Source organism: Trifolium pratense, linkage group LG3 (genome assembly GCF_020283565.1).
Source record: "Trifolium pratense cultivar HEN17-A07 linkage group LG3, ARS_RC_1.1, whole genome shotgun sequence".
Classification (NCBI taxonomy): Eukaryota; Viridiplantae; Streptophyta; class Magnoliopsida; order Fabales; family Fabaceae; genus Trifolium; species Trifolium pratense.
Genome location: NC_060061.1, coordinates 40,191,550 through 40,217,988, shown reverse-complemented (window position 1 = coordinate 40,217,988; position 26,439 = coordinate 40,191,550). Strand labels below are relative to the sequence as shown.

The 26,439-nt window shown below is 36.0% G+C and overlaps 2 protein-coding genes and 1 non-coding gene across 5 annotated transcripts; 2 read left to right on the top strand and 1 right to left on the bottom strand.

The window, feature by feature from the left end:
- The first annotated feature begins 1,164 nt into the window (after nucleotides 1-1,164).
- LOC123914458 (probable disease resistance protein At4g27220) lies at nucleotides 1,165-11,030 on the top strand. 3 transcript variants are annotated; one of them, XM_045965622.1, is made up of 16 exons: nucleotides 1,165-1,797; nucleotides 1,944-2,544; nucleotides 2,691-2,721; nucleotides 2,868-2,953; nucleotides 3,161-3,378; nucleotides 4,167-6,801; nucleotides 7,481-7,873; nucleotides 7,954-8,433; nucleotides 8,745-8,844; nucleotides 8,945-9,120; nucleotides 9,229-9,321; nucleotides 9,726-9,846; nucleotides 9,944-9,972; nucleotides 10,140-10,206; nucleotides 10,311-10,436; nucleotides 10,523-11,030. In XM_045965622.1, exons 5-16 carry the CDS (start codon nucleotides 3,365-3,367, stop codon nucleotides 10,540-10,542), a joined length of 4,254 nt encoding a protein of 1,417 aa, XP_045821578.1. In that variant the 5' UTR covers nucleotides 1,165-1,797; nucleotides 1,944-2,544; nucleotides 2,691-2,721; nucleotides 2,868-2,953; nucleotides 3,161-3,364; the 3' UTR covers nucleotides 10,543-11,030. The 3 variants fall into 3 exon arrangements, with proteins under 3 accessions (XP_045821578.1, XP_045821577.1, XP_045821579.1); XM_045965621.1 differs by having other exon boundaries at nucleotides 3,305-3,378; nucleotides 10,523-11,024; XM_045965623.1 differs by having other exon boundaries at nucleotides 2,691-2,953; nucleotides 3,305-3,378.
- A 76-nt stretch (nucleotides 11,031-11,106) lies between these two features.
- Nucleotides 11,107-13,032, bottom strand: LOC123914464 (CBL-interacting serine/threonine-protein kinase 11-like). The gene has a single exon (XM_045965633.1). The coding sequence runs from the start codon at nucleotides 12,704-12,706 to the stop codon at nucleotides 11,405-11,407; it is 1,302 nt and encodes a 433-aa protein (XP_045821589.1). The 5' UTR covers nucleotides 12,707-13,032; the 3' UTR covers nucleotides 11,107-11,404.
- An 8,575-nt stretch (nucleotides 13,033-21,607) lies between these two features.
- LOC123919186 lies at nucleotides 21,608-21,713 on the top strand. The gene has a single exon (XR_006813098.1). It is a non-coding gene; the product is annotated as a small nucleolar RNA R71 (small nucleolar RNA).
- The last annotated feature ends 4,726 nt before the right edge of the window (nucleotides 21,714-26,439 follow it).

Sequence of the window (26,439 nt, the reverse complement as noted above, 5' to 3'; positions counted from 1 at the left end):
TGTGAGTTTTGTAAACCTCTTAAAGTCATTTTCTCACCACAACCATCAATTTCTCTCTCTGGTTGTTGTTGTCATCTTCATTTAGCCAAATACCAACGGTGGTGTGAGTAGCACATGAATAATACCATAAGGCACACACCATAACACACAGGTAAAAAAAAATTCAGATCAAATATTAATAAAATTTTCTGGTTAAGCTCAAAATCAGATTGGTTTAAACAAAATTCCAAAAATTGTTTTCTATCAAAATCCTGTAAAAATATAATGGAAAGTTTCTGCAATAAAACCAAAAAAATGTTTTCTTTTAATTGTGACAAGAATAGATCAGTCTAATTAAAGTCTAAAAATATATTTTTTTCGAATGATGGTTAAATTTTTTTTTCCCATAAGTGCAAAAAAAAAAGTGATTGTTTGAGAGATCAATCAAAAAGAGAAACTATGGCAATAGCTTAGAAAATTACTCTAAGGGCCATCCACAAATCACAATCGAAGAGAGAGTAAAGGGTATTTTTTGTAAAAAGCAAGTGGGTGTATGATGCTAATACACACCTTCCTCTTGAAACTCATGATCATCTGCATTGTTCTCTTGAAATTCATATCATCTATGTCGTCCTTTTTTCTTTCTAATACTCCATCTGATCCTTAATATAACAGAAAGTTCACTTTTTAAATATATTGAAAAATTGATTTATCTAGACTATATTATAGACTAGATACATCAACTTTTTAATGTATCTAAAAAGTGGATTATTTTTTATATAAAAGATTAGAGAGAGTACACAATCTGTGTGTATAGCGGCAAACTTACTTCCATCTGTTAAAATGCCGACCAAAAGACCACTTCTATCTGTTAAAATATGTTTAAAAAAAAGATAAATTTGTAAATTGCATTTTATTTTATATTTTTTACAAAATATTATAAACTTGTTGTCTTAATTTTAATAAAGATTTCATATTTTGTTTTTTGTGTTTATTAATTAAGAAATTCTTAATTAATTAATCCATAATTTTATTAAATGTCTCATCTATTTTTTTTTTTGTATTCAACGGGGCCTAGGCCCAATGTCTCATCTATTTTGTTAAAACAAAAACATGACAAAATCTTTTGTTTTTTCTTCATATATATATATATCTTAATCTTAATAATATACAAACCCAAACACATGTTGGGGAAAGTTTACTTATGTGTCCACTTCTAACCACACTCTTGCCAAATCATCATTAAAAAATATTATTTCTTTGCCGTATTTAACTTTGGTGCCAACTAAGAAATATGACTAGGACTAACAAAATTTCAAAATTCAAATTTCCCTCTTACCACAAACAAACAAACAAAAAGGAAACAGAAAGCCCAACAAAAAAACCCATCACATGTGAACATGACTGTCAAAGCTACGTTGTATCAGTTTGGCAAAATTATTTACTGTAAGAAATAAACACAGAAAACCTAATCCCAAATTCGTGAGTGATCAGCCCCTTTTATGGCTTTTATCATCACTCTCACTGCAATCTCTCCCTGAGTCTCTCCAATATATAACAATTTGAAATTTTTTACTCTCTTTCAAATTTCCAATTCCCCCTAAAATCAAAATTTCATTTCTCTATTTGCAATCTTTTTCCGGCTTCCTTCAATCTTTTCTCTCTTCTATCTCCCACTGCTAAAATCGACAACAGGATCTGAAACAGAAACTGCAAGAGATTAAGATGTCACCGCACAACGGTTGTGTGGCAAAGACTCATTTACCAACTTCAAATCACTCTCCGGCGACATGGAGGCTGAGTTTCTCAACTCTCAAAGTCAGAGATGCATCTTATTTTTTTAGTTTACTTTATTGTTTTTCTAATTTTATTGATTTCAATGTTTACTTGAATTGATTTTTCTAAATTTGTTTTCTAATTTCAATCAAGGTTTCTTTGTTTTCTGATTTATTTTACTTTTTCAGGACCACAATCATCATGTGTTTGACTATGAAGGTACATATTTCTTTGCCGTATTTAACTTTGGTGCCAACTAAGAAATATGACTAGGACTAACAAAATTTCAAAATTCAAATTTCCCTCTTACCACAAACAAACAAACAAAAAGGAAACAGAAAGCCCAACAAAAAAACCCATCACATGTGAACATGACTGTCAAAGCTACGTTGTATCAGTTTGGCAAAATTATTTACTGTAAGAAATAAACACAGAAAACCTAATCCCAAATTCGTGAGTGATCAACCCCTTTTATGGCTTTTATCATCACTCTCACTGCAATCTCTCCCTGAGTCTCTCCAATATATAACAATTTGAAATTTTTTACTCTCTTTCAAATTTCCAATTCCCCCTAAAATCAAAATTTCATTTCTCTATTTGCAATCTTTTTCCGGCTTCCTTCAATCTTTTCTCTCTTCTATCTCCCACTGCTAAAATCGACAACAGGATCTGAAACAGAAACTGCAAGAGATTAAGATGTCACCGCACAACGGTTGTGTGGCAAAGACTCATTTACCAACTTCAAATCACTCTCCGGCGACATGGAGGCTGAGTTTCTCAACTCTCAAAGTCAGAGATGCATCTTATTTTTTTAGTTTACTTTATTGTTTTTCTAATTTTATTGATTTCAATGTTTACTTGAATTGATTTTTCTAAATTTGTTTTCTAATTTCAATCAAGGTTTCTTTGTTTTCTGATTTATTTTACTTTTTCAGGACCACAATCATCATGTGTTTGACTATGAAGGTACATATTTCTAATTTCATTCAAGTTTTTATGAAGTTAACCTTATTTATTTTAAGGATTCACTTATGGTTTGATTTTTTATTTGATTATGCTTGCTTCCTTTCTTTCCTTTATTATTTTATTTTCTACTGGTGGTCTTTTGACAGAAGGTGTATCTCCTCCACATGGGGTTAAGAGTAGCTATGGAGATGCAAGCATAAGCCAACCAATTTAAGAAGTACAATATCTAAAGGTAAACACTTTGGTAGTATAAAACAAAGATATTGGTCAATTAGTATAGAAACAAAGATATTAGTTCTTGTGAGTTGCTGTTCTGAGTTTAATTGCTATAAACTTTTGAAAAATAGTTATTTCTTTTGAACATATTGATGAAATAATCTGTTGCTAAGCTTTATGATGCTGATCTAATTGACATTCAAACTATTCTTTGAAAATGCAGGTTTCACTTCTTGAAATTTGCCACAGAGCTTGAATTTTAAATAGAGAATATGCTAGAATGCTTGGATTATTCTGTTTTTTTAATAGTCAAAATGAAATAATGATTGAATTGTCTTCAAATATCTGATTTTCATTTCAATTTTAGTTCTTGGCTTGAAGGGAATTTCTATGTAGATTGAAGCAAGAAGAGTTTAGCATTGTATGCATGACTATGTTCAGGTACTATAAGATGTTGTTTAAAGCTTCAATATTATTTTTGTATTACTTCCTAATTATTTCCCTAGACTTTTGTAGACTGATATTTGTGTTATTATAAATCTCAATTCAGGGATTACTCTCTTTATTTTTTATTTCTAGCATGATGTCTATTAGATTGTAAACAAAATGGTTTACCATATAATTATTGAAAACTATGTCTAACCTTGTGACTTCATTTCTGGTAAAAGTTAATTTGAGTTTCTTACTTTAATTTGTTTGACTATTTTTAGGGTAATTTCTCAATATCCACACGGGGGCTTACCATAACCCTGATTTTAGTACTTTCTTCAATTATTCGTTAACTAAGCCCCAAAAATATGGGGGGCCGAAGAACAAACACTATAATAATATTATAAATGCGGTCTTTTTAATGTTTTCTATTAGGTTGCCATGTAGTATGATTATGCATTATATTTTGGTTTTACATAGAAATAATGCTTATCTTTTTGAATTGTGTAATATTAAATCAAATTTCACGGACACTGAAATCTTAATTGCCCGATGAGTTCTATATTGAATGATATATTTATTTACTATAACATTTTGACAATACGTATATTTATTGTACGAAATTACTACAAGACGGTGTTTTCCGTGCGTTAGCACGGGCACTGGAACTAGTACATATACATACAGCTTTTTCTAACATGAAAGACTTGATAAAGTGGTGCATGGTGCACCACTTGTCAATTACTCTATAATGAATGCAAATTTTACAAAACTAATAGACTTTCACGTGCATTGCAAAGGATTTTGAAGATCAAGCTAATGCACTTTCTTGGGACAAAGAAGCTGAAAAGCTCATTCAAGAAGACAACAAAACAGAACAAAAATGTTTTTTTTGGATTTTGTTGTCACAGGATATGGCAATATAGAAGGCGAAAGGAACTGGCAAAGAAGGAGAAAATCGGAAAACTATTGGATACTCAAATGGGACTAGCCCCTGCTCATCTTCCATATGTTGAACTTTATTCATCCCAACACTTTATTCCATTCCAAAGCCGGGCGTCCATATACGAAGAGCTTTTTGATGCACTGAACGATGACAACAATTATATAGTCGGGTTGCAAGGGATGAGGGGCATAGGAAAAACTACACTGGTCAAGGAAGTGGGAAACAAACTTGAGCAGTCCAAACAATTTACTCAAGTCGTATATACGACAGTTTCATTTTCTCCTAATATTAAAAAGATTCAAGATGATATTGCTGGACCCTTGAGATTGAATTTTGATGACTGTAATGAATCAGATCGACCCAGAAAACTAAGGAGTAGATTAACCAATGGTGACAAGATTCTTCTAATATTGGATGATGTGTGGGGCGATATTGATTTTAATGATATAGGCATTCCACACATTGACAATCACAACGGCTGTAGAATTCTTGTAACCTCACGCAGTCTGTCAGTGTGCCAAAAATTAGGATGCAGTAAGACAGTCCAATTGGATCTCTTATCTGAAGAAGATGCGTGGATCATGTTCCAAAGACATGCTGGTCTAAGCGAAATTTCGACTAAATATTTGTTGGACCAGGGCCGTAAAATCGCAAATGAATGCCAAGGGTTACCAATTGCAATTGTTGTTGTAGCCAGTAGTTTGAAGGGTGTACAACGTCGGGAAGAGTGGGATGTGGCCTTAAATTCGTTGAAGGCCTTGAACTTTGTTCATTTGATTGGGGTTAGTCCTTATAAATACATCAGGTTTAGCTATGATCAATTGAAGAATGAGAAGGTGAAGAGATTGTTCCTCTTGTGTTCTGTATTTCGGGAAAATGAAGAAATTCCTATTGAAAGGCTAACACGACTTTGCATAGGAGCAGGCCTTTTCGGGGAAGTTGATGGAAGCTATGAAGATGCTCGAACTCAAGTTGTTATATCAAAAAATAAACTCCTAGACTCTTATTTATTGTTGAAGGTCGGGCAAAGCGGAGTGAAATTGCATGACTTGGTTCATTCTTATGCCCAAATTTTTGCGATTAAAGAGATTCAAACAATTAAATGTTTGTTATTTCAAGGCAAGCTAAAAGATGTGTTTTCTTGTAAACTTGATGGTTCCAAGCTGGAGATTCTAATTGGCAACGTGGATAAGAATGAAGACTACCACAATATGGAAGTCCCAAATTCATTTTTTGATAATAATACTAGCCTTCGAGTATTTTATTTAATCTATGATCATTATCCTATTCTCGCTTTATCATTACCTCAATCAATTCAATCGTTGAAGAATATTCGATCTCTTCTCTTTACGCATGTCAATTTGGGTGATATCTCTATTTTGGGAAAGTTGCTAAGTCTTGAGACACTTGATTTGAAAGATTGTAAAATTGATGAATTGCCACATGGAATTGCAAAACTTGAGAAATTTAGATTGTTGAACTTGGAAGGTTGTGAAATTGAAAGGAATGATCCATTTGAAGTGATTGAAAGATGCTCATCACTTGAAGAGTTGTATTTCACAGGTAGTTTCAATGATTTTTGCCGAGAAATAACTTTCCCTGAATTGCAAAGGTATTGCATTGATGAATTTTCGAGATCAGTGAATGATTCATCATCAAAGTATGTGTCTATTGTAGACAAGGATGGAGTTTTCCTATCTGAAACAACACTCAAGTACTGTATGCAAACAGCTGAAGTTCTTAGAATAAGAAGAAATGAGTGGGGATGGAGAAATCTCATACCCGAGATTGTTCCTATGGATCATGGTATGAATTATATAGTTGAACTTAGTTTGAGTTGCATTTCAAAACTTCAATATCTCATTTGCACTGACACTGAGTATCCTGATTTCCAATTCCCAATTGTCTTTCCCAAGTTGGTTGTACTAAAACTGGATAGAACGGAAAATTTGGAAGAACTATTTAATGGTCACATTTCCCTTTGCAATCTAAAGACCATCAAACTGCAGAATTGCCCAATGTTAGTTTCCCTATTTCAACTGTTTACTTATCAAAGCTTGGTGTCGCTAGAGGAATTACAAATAGCTAATTGCAAGGGACTGGAAAACATAATAAGCGATGAAAGAAGAGAGGAGAAATCAAGAGAAGAAATAGATTATGATGAGAGTCGTGCCTCCATATTACCAAAGCTAAAAGTTCTTGATATTGAGGGGTGTCCCCGGTTAAAATTTATAATTCCCCTTCTCTCTGCTCAAGGCCTTCCAGTACTAGAAACAATCAGAATTAGAAGATGTGATGGATTGAAATACATATTTGGTCAATACCAAGATGTGGTATTATTCACTTCATTAAAACAGTTGGAGCTGTCCCAATTACCAAATTTCATTGATATGTTTCGCAAATATAATCATCCCACATCCTTGTCTGAGAACGGTTCATCTTCCACTTCCAATTTTGGTTCCAAGCCACAATTACAATTGGACTACTCGGTAAGCCTCTCACCATTTCTATTTAGTTTGCTAATTCTTTCCCTTTATAATATTTATTATTTATTTTGTGTTAACTGCATTTAGGAGAAGGAGGATAATAATCTAGAATTTCGCTACGAAGTAAGTAAAATCTGATAAAAAATTATTTCACGCAAGAATCGAATTTGAATCCTCTTAAACAATTTGTCTTTTGGTGAAATTCATGGTCCTTTATAATAATTATAGTCACTTTTAATATTCATTGAATAACTAATATATTTGATTTATATTATAGATCAGATACTTAATTATCAAGAAGTTTTACGTGTAATTAAGAAGATTTATGTAGTATGGATGAGGTTCTAGGTTCGATTAATATAGTAACAAATCACTATACATTGTAATATACTGAGTATACTAGTGGTGAGAGATTTATGTAGTATGGATGAGGTCCTAGATTCGATTCTCATTGCCAATATTGTAAACCAAAAAAATGCTGATAGAAAACATTTGAAAATCATTGTTTAAAGATAAATTATAGAGGAACTAAAAATGATATATTTTTTTGAATCAAAAAAATTATTACTCATGAACTATTTATGGATAATTGAAACCGGTCATCAGGATTTAGGAGTAGTAAATGTTTTCATTTTCTTACTTTTTGTGCACACTACAGGAATGTTTGGTTTGATCTTTGCAGGAATCAAATTCACACTGCCTTAGTAAATGTGTTGGCTCATTGTTTCCAAAACTAGAAGTTCTTGATATTGAGGGATGTCCCTTATTGGAATATATATTTCCTTTCCTCTTTTTTCATGATCTTCCAGTACTAGAAACTATCAAAATTAGAAGATGTGATAGATTGAAATACATATTTGGCCAATACCAACATGTGGAATTCAGTTCACTAAGACAACTGGAGCTCTCTCAATTACCAAATTTCATTGATATATTTTGCAAATCTAATCATCTCATATCCTTTTCTGAGAAGGGGTCATCTTCCACTTCTCAACTGGACCCCATAAAAAGCAATATCTTCTCTTGGGATACCACCACAACTACTACAATCCCATTGGTTGATGGGTACTACTCGGTAAGCCTCTCGCCTTTTTTATTATCGTTTGATACTTGCTCTTCATAAAATCGTATACATTTATAACATAACATTTACAGGAATCAAATTCATATTGCCTTAACATATGGGAGAGAGTTCAATGTCTTCAAATACCATCAAAGATCCTTTACAATATTAAAAAGATGGAACTGTCTCATTTTTCCATAATAAAATCAGTATTTATTCCATCTATTGCTTCAATAATGTTGTTGGAAACTTTGACAATAAGGAACTGTTATGAATTGAAGAACATAATAGACTTTGGAGATTATGACAGTGGCAGCAATACTTTGTGCAATGTCTTCCCAAAACTGAAAGAGCTCTACATTGAAGGTTGCCCAAAAATGGAATACATATTTGGACAGTACACTGATGATCATCACGATCACGTGAAGATTCAGCTTCAACTTCCAGAATTGAAATGTCTAAGTCATTGCAATCTGCCAAGTTTAGTTGCCATGTGGCCCAAACACTATCGAATAAAATTTCCTGCTTTGGAAAAACATGAACCCTATAAATGTTCCCAGGCTGCTATCAAGGTATCCCTTTTTTCAAATCTTACTCGAAGAATGCCATTAGAATGCAATTGAATACTTAAATCTGTCACTAGCACTCAATCTTAGTGGCTAATTCTTAAAACTAAAGTATATTTATATGTGGCTCGCAATCTCGCATAGCCATATATTCCAGGTTTTGTCTTAGAATTCACAAGTGAAACAAGTTTTTCATCATGCACAAATTTGTTTTTACAATTGAAAGTTGAAACACTTATTATATATAGTAAAGTACAGTGTGAGTGTAATACATATAATGAGGATGATCCAACAAAATTTCATTTGAATTTCTGTAGGAAGATGGTGATGGGCAAATTGCCACAACAGAATCTGTTACCACTCAACACATCAATGGTAAAAACTTGCAGAAAACTAGTAAGATTAATGGTGATCAAGGTGAAGACTCTTTGGATCAATATTATTTTCATATGTTACATCATCACCCTTTTGATTTTCAAGTTGAACTCTCTTCTCTTCTCTCTCAACTTTTGTCCAGATTCTCAAAATGATAATGCTGTCATGAAAGTAAGCTTAAATATTGAGGTACAGTTTCCTAAAGGTTTTCCAAATAGGACTGAAGTTCGAGCAACATCAAAGGGAAAGCAAGAACTTGCTGTAAACGTCTCTGGTATAGAGATAACTTCAGTAGCAAATTTACCAACAAATTCAAAAGTAATTTTCAAACATGTCCCTTTTTCCTTAAATATTCTTATAAAACCGTTCATTAGTAATGGCTCGGTATAACTAATGCTTAAAATATTGTTCTTCTTATTATCACAGCCGTTGTTGTTGAATGATAAAACATGTTTGGTGGATCAACAACATCAACTTGGAGAAATTGGTACAGCCACCACACCTTCTCAGATAAATAATGTAAGTTAATAATGGTTAGTATTAGCTATTTCATATATTATAATTATAATAGTTACATATGAACAAAAGGTAGACGGGCAACAAGCTGTGCCGCTAAACTTTTTTGGATAGCAAAACCCAATCTTTGAAAAACTACATTCATCGACCTAGGCGACACAACATTCCTGTGCATGACAAAGCTTCAGCAACTTTTGGTTCTTCAAATATTTTTCGTCACAACTTTTAATCTAATTTTCTCCTGGATGTAACAAAATGAAGCTTTCAAATTAACATGGGATTTCATTTATAACAAATAAAAAGCTTAAAACTAATTTTGATGTAAAGAGAAATAAATTGGTGTCTACTACTTTTTGACATTTGTATTCTTTTGTTTTCTATTTTTTTATATTTGTAAACTTGTGTAGAAATATGGTGATGGCCAAATAGTTGTAGCTTCTCCTCCAATTTCCATAACAAAGCCTCTTACCACTCAAGATGTTGATGTTAAAAACAGGCAGGAAATTAGCAAGACTAATAATGATCAAGGTGAAGACACTTTGTTTCAATTATATCCCTTTACTCTATTTTTATAAAAAAAAAATGGTGCTCAAAGAGGACTGATTATTGTTTGCTATACTTTCAGGGGAGCCTTCTCAAATAGATGAAAAATTAGTAAGTTCATCATCATACCGTATTTTATTTGTAATTTCCGTGCGATTAGTTTCCTATGAACCATGATTTAAACTAATTTTGATATAAAGAATTTTTCTTTTTTGAGTCTATTGCTTCTAAATCTTGTATTTAAAGTTTAAGAGAATTGTTGATTTGAATCTATCTAGGGAGATGGTGATGACCAAATTGCCATGACTTCATTTTCTATTGCCACTACAGAAACCAATGATCAAGGTGAAAATGTTTTGAAATTTGAATGTCTTTTATATTCTTATGTTACTTCAACATTCATCACCCTTTTGAATTTGAAGTTTTTTTGGATCACACGATTTGTGCAGTGTCTTGCAATGATGATGCTGTCAAGAAAGAAAGCTCAAATATTGCGGAAAAGTCTACTAAGGAAGATGACAAAATAATTTCCAAATCTCCTGTTGCATCTCAATTTCCTATGGTTCCTTCTAAAGGTATTTTATTGCATGAATTTTGATTTTTTTTTTTATTAACTTTGTTGTGCTCAAATAAGCTTAATTATTCTTCATTATACTTTTAGGTGACCCTTCTAAAACGTAGAAGATTTAAGTTCTTCTTTGTTTGTCAAGACTGATCTTGAGCTACCAATCTCCTAGAATTTGGATTATGATAACTTGTCTTTGTTGACTAATTTTGATAAGAATTGGTTGGATAATGTCGAAAGACACGCTTTGTTTCCTGATATATACCAGTCTCTCAAGATATATTACAAAAATTATTTGATTCCAAGCAACAAATTGCCAAGGATGTTGAAGTACTGCATTTGTAGATAGAAGACCTTAAGCATCAATTGATATCCTCTAAAGCTGTTTTGAATAATCCTCTAAAGCATCAATTGCTATGCTTTTAATTATGGGAGCTTTTGTCTTGTTTATTCTTTTTCCTTGGGTGTGAAGTTTCATCACTTGTCATCTGAAATGAACTTTTAAACCTTCTTATTATGTTTGTGTGTTTAACACTATTATTAATTATTAATTGTTGTATGTTACATGATGAAGTTATTTTACTGAATGTTCCTTTTTTTTATACAAAATTTGAAACCTAAATAAAATCTTTGTTTTGTTCCTAAGCATACATACAATTATGGACCCAAACAAAAAAAAGTTAAATATTTAATATTGAATTATATACAAAACAAAAAACATTCATCAAATAATACATTAAGATATAACCACTACCATTGAATCTTCGCTTTCCAGTTCAATCCATGCATGTTAGACAAAGATCCTTGATTGATCCTAATCTTCATTTTTTGGCAGCAACATCTTCCTAACCCTACCAATCTTCATTTTTGGCAGCAACATCTTCGATGTATTTTTCATTCTGAAGTAAATTTTCTTATCCTTTGTACAATTTTGGATTTGACACTAATCTTTTAAAGAAAAAAATATCATATTTGATTTCAATCACTAGAAACCGGCGAATCAAATTCATGCTGATACGACGTCGTTGCCTCACCCCGTAGTAACTGAGGCTTAAGCTTAATATCCCACAATTTACAAAACGCCGCCGCATCATTTCCTCTCCTCCTAACCTCAACCATCGCTACCTCCACCGTTAACCGGTAAACCTCAATCTCAATTCCAAATTTACCACTCAATCCTTCCAACTCAACCCCACATTCCTTCTTCCACCTCAATGCCATTCCCTCTGCCGCTCCAACCTCCTCTACCACTTCCAAAATCTTCTCTGGCAACTGCCGTAGAACAAACCGCTCCACCCCGTCAAATTCTCCGAACAACCCGGATAAATCTAAACCCGATGAAAATGATATAATATCAAATGCATTCAAATTCAATACCTCCGACCCATCACCCTTACACCCGACACCTAACTCGTACCCTGATCCATAATCTTCCTCATGGAATTTTATTTGTTTATACCCTTTCCTAAACCACGGATCCCGGGTCATACCATCAACAGTAATCCGAGTGTCCGGATTGGTATCGAGCAACTTCGACAAAAACCGTCGAAGATCTGTCGACATCCAACGCGGACACCGGAATTCACCTTTATATATTTTTCTATACATAACCATTAAATTTTGCTCATTAAATGGAAGATAACCAGCAGCAAGGACAAACAAAACAACGCCGCATGACCAAACATCGACTTTCGCGCCATCATATCCTCGCTTAGCGAGAATCTCCGGTGCCACGTAAGCAGGTGTCCCACAAAGTGTATGGAGCAACCCATCGGGTCGGATTTGATCACGAACCGCACTTAACCCAAAATCCGAAACTTTTAAATTCCCATTTTCATCTAATAACAAATTCTCAGGTTTAAGATCACGATGAAAAACGCCACGCGAGTGACAATAACCAACGGCTGAGATTAATTGATGAAAATATCTCCGACTAAGATCTTCACTAAACCGACCCTTTGAAATCTTCGCGAAGAGCTCGCCACCACGAACAAAATCCATAATAAAATAGATTTTCGTCTTTGTGGCGAGAACTTCGTGGAGACGAACAATGTGAGGATGATGAAGACGACTCATAATTGTGATTTCTCGTTTCACATTTCCGGCGAGACCCGTACCGGAGAGTTTCTTTTTGTTGATGATTTTCACAGCAACGCTTTGTCCTGTTTTCACGTTACGCGCGTAGTAAACTTTCGCAAACGCGCCGCAACCAACGACTCTTCCCAATTCATATTTTCCGAAAAGGGCTGTTACTTCCGGTGGTTGTTCGATCTCCGGCATTGTTGTGGGTATACCAGAGACCGAACCCTAATTGTTTCAACGAAAATGAATCAAATGGAAATTGAAAATTGAAGCTGGATTTGATGAATTGAAGGTTTGAGATTAAATGGGTTAATCTCAAAATTCAGTTTTTTTGTGATGAGTTTTGGGTTTGTTACTTTGTTTGTGGTTTTGTTAAAAATGAGGTTTTTGTTTTTTTTTTGTTTTGGTTTGTGTTTTTTTTTTTTCTTTTCTGTTTCTGGTTAAGTGCGGCAGGTTCGGAGTGACGACGATGATAGACAGAAAATGAGAGAAAATTGTGAGGTATTGTGGGACAACACGTGCGAGTCGTGTAAAATGGTTAAGTTCATAGATTTGGCCACGTGTTTATGCCGTGTGAATATGAATATGAATATGAATATGGAATAAGGTTCGGAGTATATGCTTTTTTAATTTGGATTTGGTGAGTACGTGGTACTGTATTTTTTAAGTTGAGATTCCTTGGTGAATGTGTGTCATAAAAAAAATGTTTTTTTTTTTACATAAAAAAGAAAAATTATATTCCTTCCAAAAAAATGGTGATTATATAATTTTTTTTTTTAAATTACATCAACGGATATAAATGTTTTTTTTTGGTACAATAAATGTTATATTTTTATACACTTGTAAGTTGTAAATTTTATTATTAAGAAATAAAAATGAATACACTTATCTTCTTCAAAAAAAAAATGAATACACTTTATAAATTTTTAGTTGTTCAAATAATGTTACTGTAATTCGTAAAAAAGTTAAAAATAATACTACTTTAAAACAAATTTGCATTTTGGTTGGAAAATAGAGGAATTGATAATCATGACCTGTTAAGAGTTAAGACATTTCATGCAATTGTCTCCCAGTTTGTGTTTTTCCTTGCTGATTTGGAACTAGATCACGAGGAGCTTTCATAACATTGTCATTGTCGTCCAAAAAAACATTGTCATTGTCATTTGTCAAGTAGTACTTTTTTGTACAAGCAACAATGTCAACTACTTAACATAAATATCAATATTCAAACTATACATAGAAATTTTATATTAAATAATATAAAAAAATTAAATATTTAACTAATTAACAATTGTAAAGGGTATGAATATAGTCATATAGAGGGAGACTTTGTTTGATCACCTGCTTAATCATAACTCCAAATAAAAAAGATTTTGATGCACATATAAGTGACAAAAGATAAATAATTTTTTTACGGTAATAATATGTATTTTTTATATAAGTAAATAATATGTATTTTATCACCAAAAAATAAATAAAAAATAATATGTATTTTAACTGTGTGCTCAAATTCTTTTTATGTAGATTTATGATTAAGCAGGGGATCTTTCTCATCTTTTTTTTTTTAAATAAGGTGATCTTTCTCATCTCATGAATATATTATTCGACAAAAAAGGGTATGAATATTTGTAAATATGGTTAGGTTTGTTAAGCATATATGAAGCACACTTGTGTATTTCCTTATGTCACTTTGAAAAAATATTTTTTTTGTTTTCATATTCCTCCGGTTCCTAGGGGAAGGGACCGTAGTAGTCCAGAGTTTGAGGCGAGTTCTGGCATCAGGTGGTTCCAGTCTGCTCCCAAATGAAGTTGCGGGGATAGAACCGTGGTCCTCCCTGTCAAGTTCAGCGTCAATCACCACTTATTTCTAAGTGAATTGACACTTACATTTTTCATTGTAGAATTGTTATTTTACTTTGAAATGGTAACCTTTAATTAATTTTTTTTTTTCTAAGTGAAGAATATCTAGACATTAGGGACAAAGCATGTTTCATCCTAATCATCAGCCTATATCTCTTTATTATATTAATAAAAAAAAGAAAAAATATGTATATAAACTTGGGATATGGACCTAACCTAGTCAGTTATACTGTCGGCGATCTGGACAGGGGTGGTGCGGGTGGCTGCCACCCACTGCGCACCACCAAAAGTCGTGTCTACATCTGATTGGTTAGATTAAGCAGGACGAACGACCGTGCGAGTGGAGAGAAAGAGGACGTATGTGGCTTAGGCGATGTGAGGAAGGGTTACGGCTAGCGAAAACCCTAGCAGAGTAGAAAGAACTTTCACACATGTTTTATATAATTGTTAAAAATGAGAAAATTCACGATACCTTTAATTAATTGAATGTACACTATTTCTAAAAAATTACACTAGTAACTAAGGATACTTTGGTAATTTTTTTATCTCTTTTGAGAATATTGATGGATTATTTCGCAAGTGAACGAATTACCACGTAGTAATAAAAATATCGATCCACAGGGATTGTGTGATCAAACTAGTCGAATAGTGCTCATAGACATTATGCAAGAAATACACATAGATTGGGGGTTTGGTTTGAAGGATGTGTTTGTACGAAAATGTTGAGAAATCAATTGATTAAGAATGAGGTTGGATCGTCGACAATTCCCTAAACAATAGTATTCACATGCAATTCAATTGTATCGTAATGAATCACTCGAATGTTACAACTAGATCAACAATATGGTGAATCGCAATCTCTTGTCAAAATCCACCCTATCCTCTACCGATACTTCTCCAATCTCTTGGATGGAAGCTACCGGTAGCGGAGTATTTGAAAACGCGTTGATCGTATGCTACATTCTATGTTTCAATCTCTCGACCGGAAACACTCAAATGCACAATGAATTCAGTTCTGATTTCAACTCATACTCTCGTACATAATTAAAATCTAAGTTCATTGCAAGATTGATCAAAAATTGTAAAGCATTAAGGATAGAATTTCATTGAATAACATTCATAAAAGAGAGATTCAGTACAGATACAATTGATTACATGAAATACATTGGTTTAGTTCCTCATCATGATCCAACCTCAATGGAGGTCTAGCCTCTCATCGTGAAGTAGCTCGATTCTTGCCCCAACTTCAAGGAATCAACTCCCATGATGTTGAATGCTTCCAATCTAGCCACCTTTTTACTCTGGAACACAGGATAAGTCTTCGAATCGTGCCTGGAATTCCCAAGATCAAGATCAGCTTCCCAAATTTTCCAACCCGGAAACAGAATTATGCAGAAACTATATATACAGAAGGCAACCACGCCGCGCGCCAGATCTATCACGCCGCGCGCCAGATCTATCACGCCGCGCGTGGTTGCAAATCCATCAACTACGCCGCGCGTGGTAACAGAATCACGCGGCGCGTGATCAAGTCAGAGAGCAATCTTCATCTTCAACAAAGCTTCACGCCGCGCGTGGTAAGGCATCACGCCGCGCGTGATCAGAGTAAAAATCTTGGCTCCCTGTGAGCTCCATCACGCGGCGCGTGATGGGCTACGCCCCCAGCGTAGTGAAAATCCTCCATTTCCTGCAATTTTTCCTGTTTTCTTGCAAATCAAGTAATCAAGCTTATGGTCAGATTTCTCTTATATTTATTGCTAAAAACCTACTAAAATGCATCTAATGTTGCTAAAATAGGCATGGATTAGAGAGTGTGACGATTCGTCATCACAACCCCAAACTTAAACCTTTCCTTGTCCTCAAGGAAACAACTTTTACCTCAAGCTTTTGTGTCAAGACCTTGGCATTTTCCTTAAATTTACTCGAATCATACATACGTGAGACTCACCTGATGATCAATGATCCGCCTGCAAACAATGCTCAATTGCACAACCGTTCTCGCAAGACATTTTCAAGTAGTTCACACTTTCCGACCAAGGCTCTTATGATTTCATCACACTACTCACATGCACTCTTCAGTTTTGGCAATTCACTCAAATCAACACATCAATGCAAGTCAACAATAATTTTGCAAGTAGTCTAAGAATTCATTCGGTTCACTTTGTGCACACACACTAGAGGTCTTTTAGGGTTATAACGTGGCTTGGCTAGGGTGGATGGTGACATTTTTGGATAAGTAGTAGAAAAACTTGGAGTTAGATCCCCCTAAGGTCAAAAATTCATAAACCAAAAACCCTTTTCTTTTGAACTATAGTGGACTAGAGAACTTTTTCAAATCATCGAACAAAGTTTTGCAATGCTTTTGAATTCAAGGCTATCACTTCTTTTAGTACTTCTTTTATATTTTTTTTTTTTCACATTCATCTCTTTTTTCATTGTTTCATTTCTTTTCAACATATCTTTCTCTAAGGCCTTGAATCTTTGAAAAATTTTCAATTTTTTTCAACCAAAAACTTTTTGTAAGTTCTCTAGTACCCTCACCCCAAACTTCATTGTTTGCTAATTCCAAAGAGCAACCCCAAACTTAGTGGTGAGCATTGCGCATCAACCACTAATTAGGTGCCTAACCTCCAAGAAAGTCATTCCTTTTTTTTTCAAAGATTTCTTAAGGGTTTGCAAAAATAACATATTTTCTTTCAGCTCAAATTGGTTAAGCAAATGATATATATGTAAGGGTGGATAGAAAGGCTCAAAGGTACCAAAACAACATGCCTCGTGTGTGCGACAAAATTACCAATCAAATAAAGAGACGACAAGCAAAATCGAGAGACAATACACGAGTGGATATCACACATAGAAAGGATGAGAAGTGTTTGGCTCAATACCTCACGGTTGGGTCGAATCAAAGAGCCGGTCAAAAAGTGTGTGTTCCCGTCCTTTGCCTCTTGATCACATGAGTGCAACAAGCTATTGCACTGCAAGTTTCACAAATCACACACGGAGAAAATCAAGTAATTGATACTCAAGTAACTAGAAAGAACATGCCAACGTATTGAAACAAATTCTAAAAGTAAAAACCATTCCACCATTAAACAAGAGAAGATTCAAATTCAAAGTACACAAATTAAACATCCAGCCAATATCCAAGCAACATCAAATATTATTACAAACCAACGAAAGTAAAAAACAATTAAGGAAAGATAGAGATAGAGTAGTAGAATAGTAAAGTAGTAGCAGCAGAAGCAGTAGAACATCATCACCAACAACGTCAAACAGCGTCATCCGGCTGGCCAGTGAAGTAGTTTGTGAACGGGCTATTCAAATTCAAATTCAGCCCATCCACATCCAACATTTCCCTCTCCATAGCAGCGGCCTCATCATGCTCAAACCGGCGTCGCCTCTCGATCTCGGCCAACTCAGAAGTTCTCAGACCCGAATTGTACGCTTGTCTGGCCTGAAAAGATGTCAGCTCCCTCGCCTGATGCGCCTCCCAATCAGTATCAACGGGATACAAAGTCCCGAAAGTAGGAGGAGGGAAAGTAGACCGGTAAGTCATCGCCTCGGTGTACATGGAAGAGGCGGTATCAAAGTAGAGATTCGGCAGCCCCGAATATTGAGAAATTTCCATCTGATGCAACATAGAAGCAAGCTGATTCATATCATGAGAGTAACGAGGAGGGTCCTGAGCTGGTATGTCGTGATACTCATGTACCGGATCCCCCTGTTGATCCGGATGATTACCTTCTTCAAACCGATTAATTTCTTCCTCTTCTCTCAAAGCTTCCTCTCTTGCAGCATTCCCCTCACCTCGGGGCACAATCGGACCTCTCTCAAACTTTTTGATGAAGTATGATAAAGACAACGGACGGACGGGATGAAGATCACCTTCTTGCACATTCATGGGAACATTATTCGCCCTACACAAAGCAGCGATGAGATTACAATGTCCCAAAGTAAAAGTAGGATTCGGATGATTGGCTATTTCATGAAGATCTTTTTGTAACCAATACCCAAGATTAATAAACTTCCCTTCAACCAACAATCGGACCGCGTGCGCATTATCAAGCTGAATCTCTGAATTGTTGCCAACAACCCTCACATTTTTCAACCAAAATTCACCCCAAGCGCGGTGAACCGGATTAAAACTTGTTAAGCTCAACCTTCTAGGAAGAGAAGCTGCTGAGTGGGCTAGCCACATTGCTCCCGGACGACATACTATACTTTTTAGTTCTTCCCTAACTTCAATACCACTCTTGTCGATCCTCTCCCTATCACGCAACAGTTCACACACACCTCCCGCAGCACAACCAAGCAGATTGTTTATAGTTTCAAAAGAATAACTCACCTTAACACCCCTAACCACCGAAGTATATTCCGGAAACAATGGTTGATCCGGCAAATAGGCATTTGCAAAGAACTCCCTAGCCCACATCTGATTTCCAGGATTCACTTCATCTTTAATCATCAATTTATTAAATTTCTCCCATCCCCTAGACTTTATCTCATTCCCTAACTCAGCTACACCATTCAGCAAATCCTCACCAAAACCCTTCTCTTGATTAATAGTAAAGGTTCGAATTTGTGAGTACCTTTTCTCATGAACTTCACTGATGAAGTGGGGATGGACCTGTGGTTGAGTCACATTGCTCCGGCGAGGAGGAGATGCTTGAGCGGACCGAGAAGATTGGCCCTTGCTTGCACTCATCTTTGTTCTTGGTTTCTTTGGAGGCTCTTGTGGTGGATTAGCATCACTCTTCTTCTTGCCCTTTCCGGTTAGCCGTGTCAACATGGTGATAATGTAAAGATTGAAATGGGTTAATTTGGGAAAGTGGTGAAATGTGATGAATTGAGGGATTTGGGGTGGAATTAGGAGTGGGTGATATGGGTGGTATGTGAATGTGAAGGAAATGGATGATTGAAGGTGATTAGAAGTGAAATTGGAGAGGTTTGAAGAGTGAAAATGGGTTATCAATGGAGTTTTTCGTGTGGGAAACCGTGTGAATTGATGATGGGACGGATGGAGTAGTTGAAAAGATGAAGAAATTCAAATTTTACACGCTTTTCTGTGCAGCCACGCCGCGCGTGACCCCTGCTACGCCGCGCGTAGTCCGAACTGTAACGGTCAAGAACTTCTTTCAAACAGACCACGCCGCGCGTAATCACCATCACGCGGCGCGTAATCACTTAGTCAAAGACTCCATATTTCTCCAGTTTTCACGCCGCGCGTGATGCATCCCCACGCCGCGCGTGATACATTCTGAAAACTCCTTCCTCTGTGTTGAAGGATCACGCCGCGCGTGATTGTCCTGCGCCCCCGGCGTAGTAGGACTCTGTTTTGCCCTGTTCTGCTTCCTGTCCTTGCTGCTGCTACACACCTACCTACATACTTCAAAAACAAACACACTAAAACATTAAAAACCGTTGGGTTGCCTCCCAACCAGCGCTTGTTTAACGTCCCGACGCTTGACGTTCCATACCCCTAAGGGTTAAGGAAAAGAAATGCCACCATGTGGCAAGTAGTGTGCATTCCAAGGTAACTTAAGAGCATTTTTAACAATATGATCATAAACCTGGATTTTAAAACATTGTGGGTCTCTATCATCACACTCCATCTTGTCAAAGACATTGAATGTGACCTGCTGATCATCGGTCCTTAGCATGAGTTCGCCCATCTCTACATCGATTAGGGCACGGCTAGTTGCTAAGAAGGGTCTACCAAGGAGTAGAGGCTCCCAATTCTTATCTTCTTCCATGTCCAGAACCACAAAGTCTGCGGGAAACACAAATCCAGCAACTCTAACCAGCACATCATGGAGAATACCTTCCGGATGCACAATCGATCTATCCGCCAAAGAGAGACACATCTTTGTCGGTTTTGCTACCGCTCCCGGTATCTTCTTCATCATTGATAACGGCATCAGATTAATGCTCGCACCCAAATCACACAAAGCCTTTTCAATAGTGAGCGTTCCAATGGAACATGGAATTGTAAAACTCCCCGGATCTTTCTTTTTCTGAGGTAGCTTCCTTTGGATGAGAGCGCTGCACTCTTCCGTCATACTTACCATTTCATCATCTAATGGTTTTCTTTTCTTTGTGAGCAGCTCCTTCAAAAACTTTGCATAACTCGGCATTTGCTCCAATGCCTCAACTAAAGGTATAGCCATCTCAAGCTTGTTCAACACCTTCATGAACTTCTTGAACTCCTTCTCTCGCTCAAGATTCTTAACTTTCTTTCTCCTAGGAAAAGGCATCCTAGCATACGGCGATTCATCAACTCCTCTACCTTTCTCAACCTTCTTACTCTCTTTTTCTTTTATCTCCCTCTGTTTTTCAACTTCTTCTACTTCATCCTCACTAATCTCCACTTCCTTAGACCGATTTCCATTTTCTACTTCTCCCTCACGTCTCTCATTGTCAACTACGACCTCTTGCTTATTTTCAACTTCTCCCTCATTGACCTTCTTTTTCAAGGGCTTCTCCACAGCTGGCCTTTCCGGTATCTCTCTACTCCTCAAAGTGATTCCATTGCAAGTTTCATTTTTCGGATTATCATGAGTGTTTCCACCGAAACCTCCTTGGTTTTGCAACATAGAAAACTGTCTTGACAGCTGACCCATTTGCACCTCAAGATTCTTTATAGAAGCTTCATGATTCTTGTTAGAGGTTGCTTGACTCGATTTCATCGCTTCAAAGTTGCTTTGGGTCATGAGCATGAACTGATTTAGAGTCTCTTCCATCCTTGATGGAGGCCTTTGCTGCTGTTGCGGTGCACCTTGACCTTGCATACCGTTCCCCCACCCGGAACCGTTGTTATTGTTGTTGTACGGCTTCCGGAAATTGGCTAGGTAGCGAGCCTCCTCTGAACCCTCCGGGAAGCATCCGCCATTTGGGTGATCCTGCAAACAAAAATCACAGCGCACATTGTCAATTTTACCTATTGGAGAAGATTGAACTTGCGGATTGGACAGCAGCTTCATCATTGCTTCCATTTGGCTAGTCATGAGCTTTTGCTGTGCCAATAGCGCTGTTTGAGTATCCAATTCCAACACTCCGCCTTTCTTCTTGGCTCCTCTATCATTAGTAGCTCTATACTCGTTTTGAGCCATGCTTTCCACCAATTCTGTTGCTTCAGTTTCGTCACGGTTCTTCAACGAACCACCGGCTGATGCGTCAAGTATCATTCGCGTTTGAGCCCTCAAACCTTGGGTAAACATTTGCATCTGATTGTGGCCATCGAAACCGTGATTCGGGCACCTTTTAAGACAAACTTTGAACCTCTCCCAAGCATCATACAACGTTTCACCATCCGCTTGTTCGAAGTTGCTAATTTCAGCCCTTCTTTCTAGGAACTTATGAATAGGGAAGTAACGATCTAAGAACTTCCGCTCCAGCTGTCTCCAAGTCTCAATAGTTCCGGCGGGTATCGTGTCTAACCAATCTTTAGCACGGCCGGTGAGAGAATGCTTGAATAACCTAAGTCTTTTGTCCGATTCGCTCACCCCCGGTGGATCGGTATAGTCGCAGGCTTCATAGAAGTGAGACAAGTGTAAATTCGGGCATTGAGCTTCCGATCCTGAATACGGATTTTCCTTTAGGGCGGAGAGGACCGTGTTCTTGATGTCGAATGAGACAGGATTCGCCGGCTGAAAGCCTTGATTTGCCAACGCGTCATTGTCTCTCCTCCCATAATCACCAAGGGTACGCCTTGGCGGTTGAGGAACCGGTGGAATCTGTTCTTCTTCCATTGTTGCTGCAGTCTGTCTTTGACAGTCCGGTGTATCCCTTAGCAAAGCTGTTCCCCTTGAAGCTTGAGCTTCCCTTGTTGCCTTTCGAATTGCGCGAGCTGTCTTTTCAATCTCTGGATCAAATTGCAGCTCTTGAGGACCTGTTCTCCGCATGCACAATGAAACACACAAGTAGAACGCTCCGGGAGAAAAATATAAAACAGAAAAATAAAGAAAACACAGAAAATATGAACACTATCGCCTTGTCGAATCAACCACAATCCCCAGCAACGGCGCCAAAAACTTGATGGATTATTTCGCAAGTGAACGAATTACCACGTAGTAATAAAAATATCGATCCACAGGGATTGTGTGATCAAACTAGTCGAATAGTGCTCATAGACATTATGCAAGAAATACACATAGATTGGGGGTTTGGTTTGAAGGATGTGTTTGTACGAAAATGTTGAGAAATCAATTGATTAAGAATGAGGTTGGATCGTCGACAATTCCCTAAACAATAGTATTCACATGCAATTCAATTGTATCGTAATGAATCACTCGAATGTTACAACTAGATCAACAATATGGTGAATCGCAATCTCTTGTCAAAATCCACCCTATCCTCTACCGATACTTCTCCAATCTCTTGGATGGAAGCTACCGGTAGCGGAGTATTTGAAAACGCGTTGATCGTATGCTACATTCTATGTTTCAATCTCTCGACCGGAAACACTCAAATGCACAATGAATTCAGTTCTGATTTCAACTCATACTCTCGTACATAATTAAAATCTAAGTTCATTGCAAGATTGATCAGAAATTGTAAAGCATTAAGGATAGAATTTCATTGAATAACATTCATAAAAGAGAGATTCAGTACAGATACAATTGATTACATGAAATACATTGGTTTAGTTCCTCATCATGATCCAACCTCAATGGAGGTCTAGCCTCTCATCGTGAAGTAGCTCGATTCTTGCCCCAACTTCAAGGAATCAACTCCCATGATGTTGAATGCTTCCAATCTAGCCACCTTTTTACTCTAGAACACAGGATCAGTCTTCGAATCGTGCCTGGAATTCCCAAGATCAAGATCAGCTTCCCAAATTTTCCAACCCGGAAACAGAATTATGCAGAAACTATATATACAGAAGGCAACCACGCCGCGCGCCAGATCTATCACGCCGCGCGTGGTTGCAAATCCATCAACTACGCCGCGCGTGGTAACAGAATCACGCGGCGCGTGATCAAGTCAGAGAGCAATCTTCATCTTCAACAAAGCTTCACGCCGTGCGTGGTAAGGCATCACGCCGCGCGTGATCAGAGTAAAAATCTTGGCTCCCTGTGAGCTCCATCACGCGGCGCGTGATGGGCTACGCCCCCAGCGTAGTGAAAATCCTCCATTTCCTGCAATTTTTCCTGTTTTCTTGCAAATCAAGTAATCAAGCTTATGGTCAGATTTCTCTTATATTTATTGCTAAAAACCTACTAAAATGCATCTAATGTTGCTAAAATAGGCATGGATTAGAGAGTGTGACGATTCGTCATCAAATATGTGTAAAAATCTTAAACAACACTCATTTAAAAAATTGAGTTAATCTTGGTAATGCAAGTTTTGGAGGTCTTTTGAGAAATGATAGGTGAAATTGGATTCATGGTTTCTCTGGATTTGTGGTAGAACTTCTAATTTATTGGCTGAACTTTCAGCTATTTGGAGAGTTCTTCAATTGGCGTGGGATCTTGGTTATCGGTCTATCGTGTTGGAATCAGATTCTCATGCAGCCTTGGATCTTATTGATGATGCTAAGCACAATGACCTTCATCCACATGCAACATTGATTTCGCTCATTAGGAAGCTCTCTTCTCTTTCTTGAGAAGTTTCTTTTAATCATACTTTGAGAGAAGACAACGAATGTGAAGATTGATTGGCGAAATTTGGGGCCACTAACGTCGAATCCTTGAAGATGTGGAGTTCTCCTCCTGCACAATTGAATATCATCCTACTTGCGGATACCTCTGGGGTCCTAAGGCAGCGGATTGACTAGTTTTTATTTTTGTTTTTTTATTTCCCTTTGATCAATTTTCTTTTTTAAAAAATTGAGTTGTTATTTCTATTTATAGGTTATCATGTTATGATATGGGTATGGAATCAAATAGGTGATATTAGTTGCAGCATAGATGCATTTTTTCTATATGAAAAATAATTTTTTAAGAGTTGCAATCCTCTAAATTTTCTGAGGCCTCTAATTAAAAAAAGTTTAAATAATTTTAAAAAACAAATAAATTTTAGAAATATATTTTAATTCAATTTAGATTTTTTGTATTGTTTCCTCTTTAGAAAGTACAAAACTGTGAGGGCGCTAGAAGGAGGGGGCAAAAGCTACATGTCCTCTAGCCAATGTTTTAAAAATCAGACCAGACCGATTGAACTAGAAAACAGAGCTGATGCAAATTCATAAGATTGATGAACCCAAAATAAAAAGCAGATAAACCAGAGAATTTTTTTTGAACCGGATCACATATTGAGTAACCATCTGATTTCAATATTGAGGTGACAATTTTATTTTGTTTTTTATTTCTTGTTTCAGTTGAGCGATGTGTTTAATAAATTAGTACTTTAAAATCTTCATATAGTTAGGTAGATGAGATAAAAGCATAAAGAAGATTTTATTTTTTTTTAAAAAAAATATTGGCTCTTAGTGTCGACTTGAGCGTAACTGTTCCGACACATCTAAAAGTCACCCATCACTTAGAAATTAAGGTTAAATATAAGTTTATATACAACAACCACATATCTCAACCCACCGAAACAGACACCTTTTACAGATCACAAAATCGTGAATACTCACACGCGACCCAAAGCGAACAATACCTCGTAATCATATCCATAAATGTTTGTGCAATGTGTCAGTTTCAACCAATACAATGCGCCAAAATTTACTCAAAACATTTCAATTCTCAATGTGTTGACTTCACTTTTTTTTATAAAAATTTACTCCCTCTAGTCATGTATGTAAGCAAAATTTCAAAAAAACTCTCCTTTTAAGAAAGTAGGTAAAGTGTAATTAATGATTGAGAAAAAATATTTCATTTCCAATTTTATCCTTCCTTTTGTTTTAAATTAAAGTAATTAATTGCACATGATAAACTCCAATTTAGTGTATTATATGTAGATACTTTTTGTGGTATTTTAAAATAATTACTTATTATTATATAAATTACTAGCTTCACTTAAGTATTTATTATTACTAACTATTATTATTATATATATTACTAATTATTAATATTAAATCACTTAAATATATATTACTTAATATTATTATGTTATTTGTGTAGATATGAATGGCCCAATTAAAATACCTCACGCTGGCCCAATTTATATGAAAGGGAGGTTATGCAAGTTGGAAGGAAATAAGCTAACATTAAGTTACTGAGGCGGCAACATCAGCCAGAGGGGATTACAAATTAAAAAGGTCTGACAGCTCAAGAACAAGTGGTCTATGGCGGTGAAGATTAAAGGAGAAAGAAACTTAATGCATGAGGAAATTGGAGACCTGTATCAACAAAGAACAGAGTCGGCAACTGAAGCTATAAATAGAGCTTCTTGGTTTCAATTAAAAAATCACTTTTGTACATAGAAGACAGTTTTGGAGAGGCAGGGATTGAAGAACATAGAGGAGAATACCAACAACAATTGAAGCATTTTTGGGTTATTCTCTTCTCTTAATTTCATGAATCATTTAGTGTTCTTCATGATTATATGTAGCTAAATACTCTTTTAGGGTTTATGGTAGATCTTGTAATTGAAATTCCTTATACTATGTCTTAGTTTTATGTTCTAGTTTCTTGTTTGAATTTCTATTTTTAGTTCAATTAATTTTATCCTATTGATTTTATCACATGATTAGGAATGATCAACCTATGAATGTTTATAATCAATTGATTGATCAGCGACCGTACTGCAGTTAATTGGTGGACCTATAGGATAAATGAGACTTAGATTATTGCATGACCAAACCTTAATCTTAGTCTTCCAATCATTCAACCTTTTTGCACTTTATGCTTTTCTTGAATTTAAACTCTTTGCATGACCAAACAAGGGGTTAATTTAGGAAAAAGAATATTAATCACGAATGACCAAACGGATTAATAGTTTTAGTAAAGGGATTGGTAATTGAGTTAAAATAATGGAATTCAAGTGGAACTAGACATAGGGAATCAATGATTGCGAGTGAAACCATGACCCTAGACCTCTCTCTACTAGTTTACAACTTCACATTTTTATTCTTGTTCTTATTCGTACTCGTCATTATTTTCTCTTTAGTTATCATAAACAACTCA

What these genes read in the sequence shown, in the direction of transcription:
- LOC123914458 (XM_045965622.1), top strand. An exon ending in AATTACAATTGGACTACTCG is followed by an intron (nt 6,802 to 7,480) that starts GTAAGCCTCTCA and finishes TGATCTTTGCAG; the next exon opens with GAATCAAATTCACACTGCCT. An exon ending in GTTCCCAGGCTGCTATCAAG is followed by an intron (nt 8,434 to 8,744) that starts GTATCCCTTTTT and finishes GAATTTCTGTAG; the next exon opens with GAAGATGGTGATGGGCAAAT.
- LOC123914464 (XM_045965633.1), bottom strand. Translation starts at nt 12,706, where the DNA reads ATGCCGGAGATCGAACAACCACCGGAAGTAACAGCCCTTTTCGGAAAA.